The 14,934-nt window shown below is 49.1% G+C and overlaps 1 protein-coding gene across 2 annotated transcripts in view; it reads right to left on the reverse strand.

Annotated features, from left to right (window-relative positions):
- The window catches only part of Ankrd33b (ankyrin repeat domain 33B), a 75,612-nt gene that overhangs the window by 24,382 nt on the left and 36,296 nt on the right, over positions 1-14,934 (reverse strand). For both annotated transcript variants that reach the window (XM_048457001.3, XM_085676583.2), the window contains exon 2: positions 8,029-8,158. In XM_048457001.3, the coding sequence (XP_048312958.2) occupies positions 8,029-8,158 (130 nt within the window). The remainder of the gene's footprint in view (positions 1-8,028; positions 8,159-14,934) is intronic.

Consider the following 14,934-nt stretch of genomic DNA (forward strand, 5'->3'; position numbering starts at 1 on the left):
TCCCTGCCTGTAATTTGCTACTGTTATGAAGGGTGATGTAAACATCTGATATGCAGGAGATGTGATATGTGACCCTGTGAAAGGGTCCTTTGACCCCGAGGGCATCGTGACTCAGAGGTGGAGGAACCACTGTTCTAGATTGTGTAAAGTTCTCAAAATTAACCATTGCTCTAGTTCCACACTTGACGTCTAGGTGAAAACGGACGTGAGCCCAGCATGCCATGAAGACCATGCAAAGCTGGGAGTGGTCCACAGAAAGAGCTCAGAGCCATATCAAGGGGAACAGTTACAATCACAATCGCAACAGCATTATCCTAGTCATGTATGGTGGTTTGAATGAGAATGGTCTGGTCATCGTAGGCTCACATATTTGAATATCGGACCACAGTTGGTGGAACTGTTTGGGAAGGATTCGGAGGTGTGGCTTTGTTGGAGGGGGTGTGTTGCTGGGGATGGGCTTTGAGGTTGCAAAGGACAGAGAATAAAGGGTGGTGCTGTAAAGCCGGACACTGGATGGCATGGTTGCCATGGTTACAGGGGGACATGCTGAGTGCAGATTAGAAGAATACTAAAGGAGGGAAAGGAGTTCTCGCCCATACACGATTTGTAGTGACTTTACTGCAAGCAGCAATTTCTAGATAATGGTTAAAATCAAGAAATCAAGCAGACAAGAGGCTCTGGCCTCCCTGGAAAACCGCCTCACTTTCCTGGTTTGCATTTGAAATTACCAATGCCTTTGTGCCTCTCTAAAGTCATGTCACGGGGGTCAATGGCGCTGCCATTGAGTGGCTCCCTGGCAGTCTGTTAGGAGACATCTGAGGGAGCCAGGCCCTCAAAGTGGGTTCCCTAATCAGGACATTAGCATCCCCCACATTGGCAACAGGCCTAGAGTGTTAAAACACAAAGTCCTAGGGCCTCGCAGTCAGTGTTTCAACCGGCTCTGTATTAACTGTGAGTGGATTAAGGAACACGGGTTCTGCGGATGCGTGAGCCAGGCTGAGATCATGCCATGAGGCTAAGGCAGCCTCTGCCATTTTCAAAACAAGCCAGGGACAACCCTCATCAAAGCTGACACAGTTAAGGCAATAAGAGGGGCTGGGGGTCAGAGGTGGAAGGTTTTCCTGGTGAGTACACAGGCCCTGCGGTCACCCCCAGTGCCAACAGGGCAAGGCTTGGGGAGACAATCAACCAAAGGAAAAGCATTTTAACTTACATTTTAACCATTGTGTGCACCTTCCCACTGCTCCCTAAGCATGCGCAGAGCTAGAAGCCTGGGTATTGATAGGAGCACAGTGGGGGTCTGGGTAGGAGTGGGTAGGGGTGGGCACACATAATACAGCCATATGCAGAGTAGAGGCACAAACTGGCAGCCAGGGTGCAATAATGGAAGCCAGGGAAAGAGAAAAAAATACTGTTAAAACAAAACAAAAAAAAAGAATTGTTTTTTAAACTAAGAAACCCGTTTTCAGACATCAGGTACTAGCTACAGTTGCCTCTGCTGGGCTGTCTGACAGACCATGGACCACATGTGGTCAAGAAGAGCTGCTGACACAGCCCAACACCAAACTGTAGGCTTACGGAAACATTGTGACAGTTCTATTGTTATGCATTTTGTATTTGGTTGGTTGGTTGGTTTGGGGATTTTGTAACTAAATTGGTCAGTGTCAGGTCCCAGTCCCCTGAGACAACTGGGGCTCAGCTCGGGCTGGACTCTGAGCAGATAAGCACCCAGCACGCCTCGAGAACCTTATAAAGTGGGTTTCTGTTTGCCAGAAAAAGCTGCTACTTTCTTATGCTCCTGTGCCCCCGGCCTCCAGACAGGGATCTATTAACTCTAACAGGACTCCAGCAGACCTAAGGGCACAGTTCCCAGGCTCTTCCAGCTAGCAGGCCCTCCTCCCACTGCAGCTTAACCCTGCAGACTGGCAGGACCCCTCCCAACCTGTGCACTATCCTCTCTGTTCTCTGGCAAATGCCAGTCTGCTCCTCTCTCGGTCCCTGAAATGTAGCCACGGCAAACTGCCCAGACACTTCTACCCTCTCCCTTGTCTACAATAAAAACCTTACCCCTTAATCATGGAGTGGCCATTTCAGTATAGTTTTTTTGTTTGTTTGTTTTGTTTTGTTTCTTCTGCTCCCCTTGCAGACATCCAGTCTCAAGTGTGAACGTGAACTCTGTAGACAATGGCTTCATGTTGCAATGTCAGAAGGCCGGACACTCCTTCTGTGAACTGGGCAGCAGGGGTAGGAGTCCTCTTTATTCCCACTCGCCCCTTGACTGCTTGTGCTTCTTTCACACTTACCCACATAAACAACACACAAGATCACCGAAGCCTTGAGGAGAGAACCTCCCACAGTCCGCTTCAACACCCTCCAACCCAGTTAAGGTCAGTGGATGTGACCATGCCTCCCACAGCCCAGACCCTCAGGTACATGGTGGCCACTCCAGCCCACCCACAAGTATCCTCCTGGGCCAGCAGATACCAACCACCCCAGGCAAAGTGTGGGCTCTACCCACCTCAGTCCTCACAGACCCCACATCATAGAAAGGAAAGGGGGAGGGGAGCTGAGCAGGAAAGAGAATGAACACCCAGACCACTGAGTGAGTCCCACCAGATCCCCCAACCCCAGGCCCAGAGCACAGCTGCATAACCCCCTTCTCAGGACCCAGATCATCTGGAAATTAAGCCAATAGAGGACAAGCATGGCCCTACAGAAGAGGAGAAGCAATCCTCTGGTTGACAGGAAGACACTGGGACCCAAAACAAAGCAGGCTGTGCAGCAGAACCTCAGCGGTGTCCCCAGGATCTGAGGGCGTGCAGCCCAGAAAGTCGGACAGCCAGTGGCTAGAGACCATAGCTGTCCTTCAGGACGACAAGCAGAAGGGGTGTGGTACTGATGTCGCTGTGGTTTAAACATCACAAAACTATTACGGATATAGTTCTTGTAGAGCCCTTGCCTATAAGAATGTGTGGGAGGTGATGGGGACATTTTAATCTCAGTTTGGGGGTACACAATCCAACTGTGTCCATGTTTATGTTACTTGGGTGTAGCAGTGATATGCTGTTAGATCTGTCTTGGGAGATGTGTGTGTGTGTGTGTGTGTGTGTGTGTGTGTGTGTGTGTGTGTATAGGGGCAACTGACTCTCAGATGGGATGAGAGCTAATCTCTGTTGTCAACTTGACTAATTTTGGAATCACCTAAGCAGACACACCCCAGCTATGCTGTCAGGATGCTCCCAGAGAGTTTTAACAGGTGTAAGGGGGGCACCCCGAATGTGGATAGCACCATTCTATTAGGTAGAGACCCTGGCTGAATAAAAAATAAAAAGTGGGCTGACCGTCAGCTGTGTACTTCCTGTCTGTGGTAGCAATGTGACCAGTGACCTAAGTCCCTGCCATCATAGCTGAAGCTGCTCTCAACCCTGTGTCCCCACCCCCTCACCCCTCGTGACAGACTGCACCTTCGAACTGCAGGCTCATAATAAATCCCCCCTTCCTGAAGCTGCTTCCTCTGCCAGCAGGGAGAGGAGTAACTGATGTGTGCAGTCAGCAAACACAAGCAAACCGGCAAAATCGCCATGGCCACCAGGTCATTGGTGCCTTTCTTCCAACGCATCTGGGTTTCTTACAGTAAGCTAACTGCCAGCCCAGGAGTGCTAATCAAAGCTGTGGGAACCAGCGTAAACAAAGCAATGCAGGTACTGTGGGGGCATTTCCCAGCACGGAGGGAGGGCTTTTGGGTTGAAGATGGGGTGGGTGATTCCACTCCACAGGTGAGAGCAAATGTCAGAGGGCCAGAACAAAGCAGGCAGATGGGGATTCCAGAAGCAGCTGGAAACTGTCTGCTGAAGTAAACACACACCCAAGAGGAGGCCAAATGAGCAGACAGGGGAGCTGAGGTGTGCCACAGTACATTTGGTGGATTGTTTCAAAAATTTATCATTTTTTATTATATGGGTATGATTGTTTTGTCTGTCTGTCTGTATTACTGTTTTGTCTGTCTGTCTGTCTGTCTGTATGTATGTATGCCTGTATATATGTGCACTGCATGCATGCCCAGTACCCGCTGAGGCCAAAAGAGGGCACCAGAGCTCCTAGATTTGTAGTTAAGGACCACTATAAGATACCATGTGGGTGCTGGGAACTGCATCTTTGTTTCCATATCAAGCATGAAGGATGGATGACATTTTCCAGTATTAACAAACTACAAAAAGCAGGTGGGACTCCAACTACTCCCCCCACCTCCTGGGAGGGAAGAAAGGGGAGGAAAGCTGGGAGGAGAAAGGGAGGGGGAAGCCAGGAGAGAGGGCAGTCACGTTGTTGCTCATATGCTTACACAAACTGGAAGCATTTCCAAAGGGCAAGAACTCAGAAAGCATCTCCCAGGCATTAAACACTAACATGCAAATCAATCAGAAAAGAGATCTCCTTTTCACATTCTCCCACTGTTGATGGTCTCACCCAAGCCATGGCCCTCGCTATCCTTAACCTCCATCAACCCCATGTGTGTCTCTGGTGCTGACCCCATGTGTGTCTCTGGTGCCGACACCATGCGTGTCTCTGGTACCCAGCCCTTCACCGGCCACTGGGATCTCCTGGTTGATTATCCCAGCGTTTCGAACAGAACCGATGCTTCTCTGACTCCTGCTTCTCACATTTCCACTTTTCACAGTCAGTGCTTGCCTGGACAGACACCTGAAAGCCAGACACCTACCAGCTCTGCTCCGGGCACACAGTTCCCCTTCCGCCACCCCTCCCACCTCTCTCTGCACACTCTCCAGACTGCATCATTGGACACTGAGTGACTCAGCCCCTACCTTCCTCTCAGGACTCTGTCTTCTAGATATTGACTCTCCAAACCACACTCCCCACACCATCCCTGATCCCCTCCCGAGACACATTCCTGCACCTCCATTTCAGCCCCAGGCTTGAAACATCTTAGCTATGGTCTACAACCAGGGGTTCTGAGCCCTGACTCTGACCCCAGATGAAATGTGCCAGCTCCACACACCCCCGTCCTCGAAACACAGACTGAGCTAGGCTCTGTGTCTACTTCTCTGTCCCGTGAGCTGGAGCATGACTCAAGGCAGGGTGGCCTCTCACTTCTGAGTCCCTGATCCCTGACACAAGGTCACAGGATATCCTGTACGATGGGTGTGATTACTGAACCTCTATCACTTCTGTGACTATTTTCATTTGCCAACTTGACACAATCTATAACCCCTGGGGAGAAAATCTCAGGGGAATGTCTGGGTCAGGCTAGCCTGTGGGCGTGTCTCGTGGGGATGACTAGTTAACATAATTAATTATGTTCATTGATATAGGAAGACCCAGTCCACTGTGGGTGACACCAAACCCTGCCTGTGGGTCCTAGACTGTAGAAAAGTAGATAAACTGAATTGAACAGCATGCATGCATTCATGCATGCATGCACATGCGCAGACAGGCATCTGTCCTTCCCGCTCTTGCCTGGGGCTATGATTGACTGTTGTCAGTTCCTGTGGCCTTGCCTTCCTTGCTAAGGTGGACTGTAACCTGGAACTGTGAACTAAAACAAAGCATCTCTCTCCTGAGCTGTCTTTTGTCGGGTATTTCATCACAGCAGCGGAAATTACACCAGGAGAGGGCGCTCTCGCACACCTGCTGCTGGTGGCTGAGCTGCAGTCTTGCAAAACCCGGGACCATACCACAGAGATGAAGTTCCCACTCTAGAACTGGGAGAGGGAAAAGGAATGTCTGGCACGGTCCCTGGCCCTGGTGATGTCGGGATGCCCTCCACCGTGTGCATCTGGACTGGCCAATGGAGTGCACAGACTACCTCCCACTAAGAGACTTGAGATAGCCCAGCGCCGCTGAGACAGAAGGGATAGCCCAGTGCCAGTGTCTCTGGTCTCCCTTGTGTCACCTGATGTCCTCCACCCAGAGTGGACTCAACATGGAGTCTAGGGAGCAAGAAGGGGCAGCAGAGGTCCCTTCTCTTCAGGGCAGCAGCAGACGCTTCTGCCAGCATCGCCACACTTGGGGCACTTTTTCCAGCTTCAGAGCCTTGAATCCAGTTCCCACCTTGCCACCTAGGATTATGCCAACTTGGCACAAGTTAGAGCCATCTGAGAGGAGGGAGCCTCCACTGAGATAAGGCCTCCATGGGATCAGGCTGCAAGCAAGCTCCCCTCCATGGCCTCTGCATCAGCTCCTGCCTCCAGGTTCCTACCCTGTTTGAGTTCCTGTCCTGACTTCCTTCTGTGATGAACAGTCACCTCGAAGTATAGGCCAAATAAACCCTTGTCTCCCCAAGTTGCTTTGGCCATGGTGTTTCAGCACAGCAGTGGTAACCCTAAGACATCACCCAAGCTGCCCCACACCCCTTCAGAACGCAGAGGCCTCTTCTTCCTGGCTTCCCCACAGGCAGCTGTGTTACTTGCCGCTAAGAACCTGACTGATGAAACAGATGGTCATTCTTGCTACCTGTGATCACAGGATCCAGGACCCTTGCGGACACCAAAGCCCTCAGGTTCTCAAGTGTCTTATAGAAAATGATGTAGTAGAGGCTGGAGAGATGGCTCCCGGGTTTTGAGCACTTACTGCTCTTCCAGAGGACAAAGCCTTGTTGGTGGCTCATGACCAACAGTGATTCCAGTCCCAAGGGATCTACCGCCCTCTTCTGGCCCCCAGTGGTACTGCATGACTGTGGCACACAGACAAGCAGGCACAATGCACACAAAGTAAAATAATTTTTACATCTTTTAAAAAGAGCGTTGTACTGGCATATAACCTACACAATCCTCTTGTGTGCTTGAAACATCCCCACATTACCTACAATAACGAATGCAGCATAAATGTGACATAAATATGCCTTACACTGTTTTTAGGAAAGCCGTCTGTACGTGTTTAGTGCTGACATACTATTTTTATTTGCGTAGGTTTTGTTATTACCGCTGTTTGTTTCATTCAGGACCAAACCCAGGGCCTCATACTTGGTTAGCAAGCGCGTTATCACTGAGCTATCTATAGCTCCTGCTCTGGATCCAGTTGAAACAATGTGTTGTCTATCCATGTTAAATCGGCAGACAGGAAATCTCAAAATACAAAGGGCTGACTATGATCTATAGAAGCTAAAAATGTAGGGAAAGATCAGTTACACAACTGTTTGAGACAGTGTAAGCATTTATGTTAAAGTGATTGAATGCAATATATATAATACACATATATGTATGTATCTATGTATGTATAATTTTTATAATTTTTTATTTGTTTATTTTCTTATTTAGCTATTTGGAAACAGGGCCTCACATAGTCCAAGCTGGTCTCTACTCCAAATACAGCCAAGGATGACCTTATGATCCTAAGCTTCAGCCCCCACGGCCCCACCTCCTGAGTGCTGACATCACAGATAAGCACAGCTGAGCTCTGGCTTGGGCAGCGCTGGGGATCCAACGCAGGGATCCAACGCAGGGCATTCAGCCTGCTAGGCAAGCACGCTCCCAACTGAGCGACATCCCCGCCTCCTGAATGCCGTGCAAGCAAACCCACGCACGGGGGCCGCAGTGCATTAGGTCATGGCGGAGACGACCGTGACACGTACTTGGAACCACATTCACACGGCTCTAATCTCATCTCACTCTGGTACCTGAATTCTCTGAAGCTCGGAGGGCTGTCCCTGGTGTTTCTTTATAGGTGAAACGTAAGGTCACCTTCTCAGTGTACCCAATTACATAACTGTCAGTAAAGCGCGTGACCGCGACTCCTGCCCGCGGGTGCCAAGCCACCCTGTCTTGGAGAGGGTGTCAGTGCTCTGAGTGGCAGGCAAGCCTGCCTTCCGGAGGCAGCTCTGTGGTGAAGACGCTGGCCGGGGGAAGCTCCGTTCTGAATCCCGCCTGAGTGGGTAAACACGCTATTCCAGGAGTGGGGAGAATGGGTGCCCCCTCCTGGCGCCTGCTGCCAGCAGATCCGTTTCCATCTTTCAGGAGCCACGGGCGCCCACGCTGCCCAGCAGCAGCCCCCGGGGAGATGAAGGCCGGCTCTTACCTGCCTGTGCAGCTGTGATGAGGGCTGTGTTCCCTTCGCTGTCCTGCCAGTTGACGTCGACGTGAGGGCACTCCGCTAAGGCCACCACAGTATCCACGAAGCCGTGGTAGCACGCAACAATAAGGCCAGTCTAGAAAGGAAGAAGGGACATGGGTCAGAGGCACACAGCCCGGGCATCATCATCAGTGAGCTCTGGGGACCCTGAGGGGAAGAGCTGTCCTCCTGGAAGCTGGAGAAGAGGCAGTAAAGACCTCAAGTCCCCAGGTCTCAGCGTTTTCAACTTTTGGGTCAAGCACTGACTTAACCGCAAATGAGCAGAGACCATCACCATGAGGCACAAGGTGTAGAGACATCAATGAAGGGCTAGATCTCTGCCCTCAGGAGTGTTTCCCTCTGATGGGAAAGAAAGCACACACACTACTGGCTTCATGTGTGTTAGACGGCCATGTGGAACAAGATGGAATGTGGGTGCATGGCAGGATCTAGCGGTGCAGCAGACTCACAGGGAGTGTCTAGAAACAGTTTTGAAGGAGGCAAGGGAACACAGGCCCCTGGAACAAGGATAGGGAGCAACTCGGTCAGAAAACCAGCAGGAGCAAAGCCAGACCTGGGCAGGTCCTCAGAGCATTCCCAGGTGGCCCAGAGGCTGGGGCAGCATGAACTGAGGGAGGGGTACCCAAGCCCTCAGGGCGGCCAGGAGCCCTGCAGCGCTTTAGACAGTCGGTGATCAATCTTCTACAAAATTCTGAGTGCTGGGCAGAAATTGGCCCCAGGAGACCAGAGAAGCATGTACCATAGAAGCTGAGCAGGTGACAGTGGCCCAAGCTGGAGATATGTATGGATTCTCTATCGTGAAGACAGATTTGCTGTTAGGATGGACTCAGGGTGTGGGAGAGGACACAGAACCAAAATGACGCCAAATCTCATCCTAAACAACTGGGTGTCCACCGTCAAGCCAGGAGGAGGCTCTGGGGAGAGCAGGTATTTTAAAAGGCAGCTGTGCAGACCACAGCACACGGCATCTGAGAGGAAGAGCTAGTCCCAGGACAATCAGGATTATATAGAAGAACAATGTCTCAAAAACAAAAACAAAAAAAGAATACATAACAGTGAGAACCTTCAACATTGTCAGAGGAGTGCAAACTGCTGAAGTCACTGTGGAAATTGGTGCAAAAGCTCCTCACAAAATCTGAAGACAGAGATGCCAACCGACTCAGTTAGACCTCTCCTGAGCACATGCCCCAGGGACTCAAGGTCAGCACTTGGCAAAAATCTCTGCACAGCCATGTCATGCAGTGCTATTCGTGGTGACCGAGACAAGGACTCCAATTTTGTAGCTCAGCAATATTCTCTCACGTGTCGGAGGAATTACAAAACCAAGGCTTAGTTAGCGTCATCTGTAGATCAAGTCAGACGTAGACTAGGGGAGTGGGGATTCCATGCAGCCCTTTGAAAACATGTAAGAGAACTATCCAAGCATGACATCTTACATACATACACACACACACACACACTTTTGAGAAATGTATTGGGTAGATAACTCAAGAAAGTACAAACCCGAGATCCAATGCAAGGAGATACCTCTCTATCCACATAGACAGATGGCTTGTGTCTTCTTTCCAGTCACCTGTGGACTCCTAGCCCACCATGGGATGGCATTAGAAGGCAGACCTATCATGAGGATGGCACTATGAATGGGATTAGTGGGACCTCAGACAACTCTCTGGATCCTTTCCCAGCATTCAAGGACATATAAACAAGGTAGCCATCTGAGGCCAGAAGAGGCCCACACCAGAACAGAGCCCCCCAAAACCCTGACCTCTGGCCTCCACAGCCAACAAAACTGCAAAGGAAAGAAACTTCCATTGTTCATAAGTCTCAGTCCACAGTGTTTTGTTACAGCAACCTCAGCTGACCAACACACGTCTAATAGCCAAGACATGGGGTTACCGTCTCTGACACCCAGATTACTAGTCTCCTAATATGGGCTCTCAGGAGCCAGAGTTGATGATTATAGCTCTTTCAGCCCAGCCAATGCATGTTCCGCTGCATGGAGGTTGTCAAGCTGAAGTTCAGAGCAATCCCACGGTGGCCTGGCACTGTGACAACCAGATTGTCAATCAAAATGTCACTTATGAGTTGGACATGGTGGCATATTGCTGCATCTCAGCATTCAGGGGGCAGAAGCAGCAAGATCTCAAACACAAATCCAACTTGAGCCCCAGGGCCAAACTGATTCAAAACTACAGAAAAAGAATGATTTTTCTTAAGGTATCTTTCCCATTATCATAATAAATTGCCCTGTCAAAAGAATACTAGACCGTTTCAAGCTCTAAGGAATATTGGAGTTATTGATATCCATAGGACAAGATAATCAACTCCATAGAACTTGCCTGATAACTCTCTGGCTGATATGGTTTTTGAAATAGGTCATCCATACATAAATTAATTTTTTTTCAGTTCTTTACTTTTAAAGAGAAAGCACAGAGCGCTGCAGGAGGCCTAGATGAGCAAGCTGTGGGAGATGGCAGTTTTCCTGCCAGCCCGGTCACTGTACCAACTTCTCCATTCTTCTTCCTCAACTGTTAGCTCACACTTGCACGAATGAGCCAGGATGTTCTCCGCACCACCTGGGAGCACCTGACCCGAACTCACCCCAAACATCTCTGGTTAGAAGCACTGCTCTAGTATTTGACAGTTTCCTGACTTAGAAATACGATGTACTGAACACACTGTAACTTCCTCTTTATGTACTAAGTGTGCGTGCGTGCGTGCGTGCATGTGTGTGTTTCTTCAAAGTAAAAGAAGATTCTTTGCCATACGCTTCTGGCCTTTTTGCATCGGCAAAAGCACCCCTGAAAACAACTCGTAGATCTAGAGGATTAAACTCGCAGTTACTGAAAAGCCCCTCTGTTTCTCCCTTAGGAGTGTATAGAGGGCCGTGGGCCGAAGGCTCGCTGCGCTGGGTCCTGCTGCTCCTGGGAGTCATTCATGCAGCATGCCTGGATTAACGGAACAGAGACTAACAGCTTTGTGCACACAGCCCAGGCGTCCTTGATAAAAGTCCTGGCCAGCAGCTGCAGCTGCCGCCCCAACAGGACCCTCCTCCTGCAAATGCTCCATCCAGTTCCATAGGTGGTTACGTGTCTCTGGGGGGTCCCTGAGTTTTGACCAACCTTTTTGGGGGACTGCTGTCCCTGCGGTGCTAACACTGCGGGGTCTGTTCCACCCACCACCTGAGGGAGAGTTCTCAGAGCAGGAAACAGGCTTGGATGACGACAGCCTGATGCTTGGTCAGAAATGAAGACCGCCAGAGAAGAAAGAGATGACTAAACACGGGGTTCAGGATGAAATAGCAGGAGACAGGAAGCAGTGACGCTCGGCTTCTACCCCAGGGCCTTGGTGACTACGCAAAAAGAAGACCTTCATCGCCTGTCTTCTTGGGCCCTGGTCCAAAAGACCAGCATCTCCACGTTTAAAACTCTAGTTCACACTCCAGAAGGAACGGGGAGCTGCTCTCGAAGCCCTACCTCTAGCTGAGGAGCTACTGATAACTGAAGACTTCTGGGGAGGAAGAGCCAGTTTTCTTAAGGGAAGCCGGCCTTAGTGGGCTGCCTGTGCCCCAGTAGATGGCCCTATGTCCACGCACGAGGCAGCTCAGTGCATTACACAAACGAAAAGGACATGGGTGTGTAGAGTAAGAAAGGTGGAATTGCAGGGAGAGATATGATAATACACATTGTAAACACGTCTGAAGTTCTCAAAGAATAAAAAATCAATTCATGTTCAACTAGTTTAAATCCTGTCTTGGCGCCCATGTTCTTGTGATTCTGGTTTGCACTGCCCCCGTTTTAACTAAGACTCAACATCTCTGATGTCTATCGGCCATCAGCATTTCCAGTCTAACAAACGGTTTATTTATACCCTTTGTCCATTTCCTACTGGCTTCTTCTCCTCTTCCTCATTGACCAGGCTAAGCTCTTTATGTATTCAAAGTCAGCACTGTCCAAGAGAAAAAGAACAGGTACCACCAGGGAAGGTTGTGTAAAATGGTCTAATGGTCTATTGACAAAAGCAATTATCCTGACAGTGTACTTTATTTAACGCAACATATCCAAAATATTTCCATCTCAACAGCAATCAATATAAGGGAAGAGAAGGACCTAGCTTCCAATCTTCCTATTTACCTTATATTTTGCCGTCAACTTTTCCACTTAATGTAATAAAATTATTAGTGTTTTCCAATATGGTAATGCTTTTTGTGATCTGAGAAATCCTTCCTGGGCTGCAGAAATGACTCAGTGGGCAATGGTACTTGTCATGAAATCCTGACAACCTGAGTCTGAGCTCCAGAGCCCACACAGGAGGAAGAAGAGAAATGACTCCTCAGTTCTCTTGTGACCTCCACATGCGTGCTGGGCCACTTATACAGATATACACACATACACATACGTATATGCACACATACATACATATATACACATATACACATACACACACATACACGCATGTACACATACACACACACATACACATATGCACATACGCACATACACATATGCACACACATACACATACGTAAATGCACACACACATACATATATATACATACACATATACACATACACACACATACACGCACGTACACATACACACGCACATACACATATACACATACACACACATACACGCACATACACATACACACGCACATACACATATACACATACACATATGCACACACACACATGCATACACATACACACACATACACAAATAATAATTTTTTTAAAGACAGAAATCCCTTCTGCTTGGGCATGGCATATATATATGCCTGTAACCCCAATACTAAGAAAGTGGAAGCAGGAGGATTGGGGATTCAAGACCAGCCCCAGGTATATGAGAACCTAACAAAAAACAAAAATAAAGTATCTCCTTTGTCCTAAAGCACCACAAAGATACTCATATTTCATTGGAAAGGTTCAGAGCTTACTTTCAAATCTTTAGGTTTCATCACTATTGCCTCGTTTTCTACTGGTGATCTTTGCAGGGATCTAATTTTCCTTCTCCCACATGGTGAGCCAATGTTGTCATCCACGATTTGTGAACAAATTCATCTCCTCTGGCCAGTCACGCTGCACTCAGGCGTGCCCAGTGTCGGAGTGCTCTCCTCACGCTGTACTCAGGCGTGCCCAGTGTCGGAGTGCTCTCCCAGCCCCCGGACAACCCTGACTGCACACTACAGTCTTGCTCCTCTCCACTCTCACACTGTGTCAAAATCACAACTCCGCACATGCGGTTTGACTGTGTTGGAAACGAAATGTGCAAAGTGACAGTGTGAACCGGGACACTCTCAAGTGTGGATTGATGCCGGTTACATGAAGGCAGCAAGCGGAACTCTTGCTTCTCAAGCACGCAGGCTCTTTCGAACCTCTCCATTCTGCCACAGAATGACACAGCAAGAGAGCCTCTGCCGGACACGGCTCCTGGACCAACATTTACTGGCTTCCCAAAGCCCAAAGTCAAAGCTCCTATTGTTTGCATGTTACTCAATGGATATCAGTTTGTTACAGTAGAATGAAACAGACTAAGACGAGGACCAGAATGAAACAGATTAAGATAAGGACCAAGTTTTGGTTTTGTTTTTTTAAGTCAAATCACATGAAGGGTGGAGAAAGTAAGCCATGCAGAACACCAGGCCACAGCCATGAGAGGACAGCCCGGGATGATACCCAGGCTGCACGAACAGGCATTTTGGCCATCTTCTAGGGAAGGACAGAGGAAGGAGCTCTTCAGAGTCACTGGCTTAATACAGTTGCACTCCAAACACAAGGGATTCACAGAGTCAAGCGGTACAACAAGTGGTAGGGAGTCAAACCCATCCAGTGTTTCTCTCGGACCCACACAACACTCAATACAGCTTTCTTAGGAGTGTCTTGAAGTCACGATGGAGACCCCAGCATACCGAAGACGCCAGAAAAATGGGACATTCATGAGACAAGCTGCAGACAGTGTGGAGCGCCTCAAGAGAGAGGCCACAGGTGCCACGGGAAACACTGAGAGATGGGGCTAGTAGCCAAGTCCAAGGAACCCAGACGATGACGCTATGAGCCCTGATAGACAAATGTGGAGCTGCACGGTGGTGGTCTTGCTTCAGTCAGCTCTGTCTTTGCTAAACTTCTGCCCTACCCCCTGTGGCAACGGCAATGCTCGCTCCATACCTCTGTACCCTGTGTTACTCACTGCTCCTTCCACTGTAACTGAACACCTGATGACAGTCAACTTCAGAGGTGATGCCCTTTTCCCCCTTACAGTTGAAGAAGGGATCCAACCAGTTGTGGCGGGGAAGCCACAATGGCGGCAGGAGACAGCTGGGAAGCGGAAGAAGACAGCAAGAAGAGTCAAGCTCTAAAACCTCAAAACCTGCCCCCAGCAATGAGCTTACACCTCGAAGGTTCCATAGCTGGGGATCGTGAGCTAAACCAAAAGGTCTACAAACCAGGCATGGCAGTGCGTGCCTTTAACCCTGACACTCTGGAGACAGAGGCAGGCAGACTGTGAGTTCCAGGATAGACTGGCCTACACCGTGATACTCTGCCTCAAGATCAAATGACATCAAGTAAAGGACCTACGGCACCGGTTCTCAACCCGTGGGTCTCAAATGACCCTCTTACAGTGGCTGCCTAAAACTGCCAGAAATTATCAGATATTTACATTATGATTCATTACAGTTACAAAGTAGCAATGAAAATAATTTTATGGCTGGTGGCCACCACAACATGAGGAACTGTACTAAAAGGCTGCAGCATTAGGAAGGTTGAGAACCTTCCTATGGAGACATTTCACACCAAAACCACAATGGTATCTAATTTGGTTTTGATTTTTACAAGAGCTGACAGCTAAGAG

Source organism: Myodes glareolus, chromosome 15 (assembly GCF_982192425.1).
Source record: "Myodes glareolus chromosome 15, mMyoGla1.1, whole genome shotgun sequence".
Taxonomy (NCBI): domain Eukaryota; kingdom Metazoa; phylum Chordata; class Mammalia; order Rodentia; family Cricetidae; genus Myodes; species Myodes glareolus.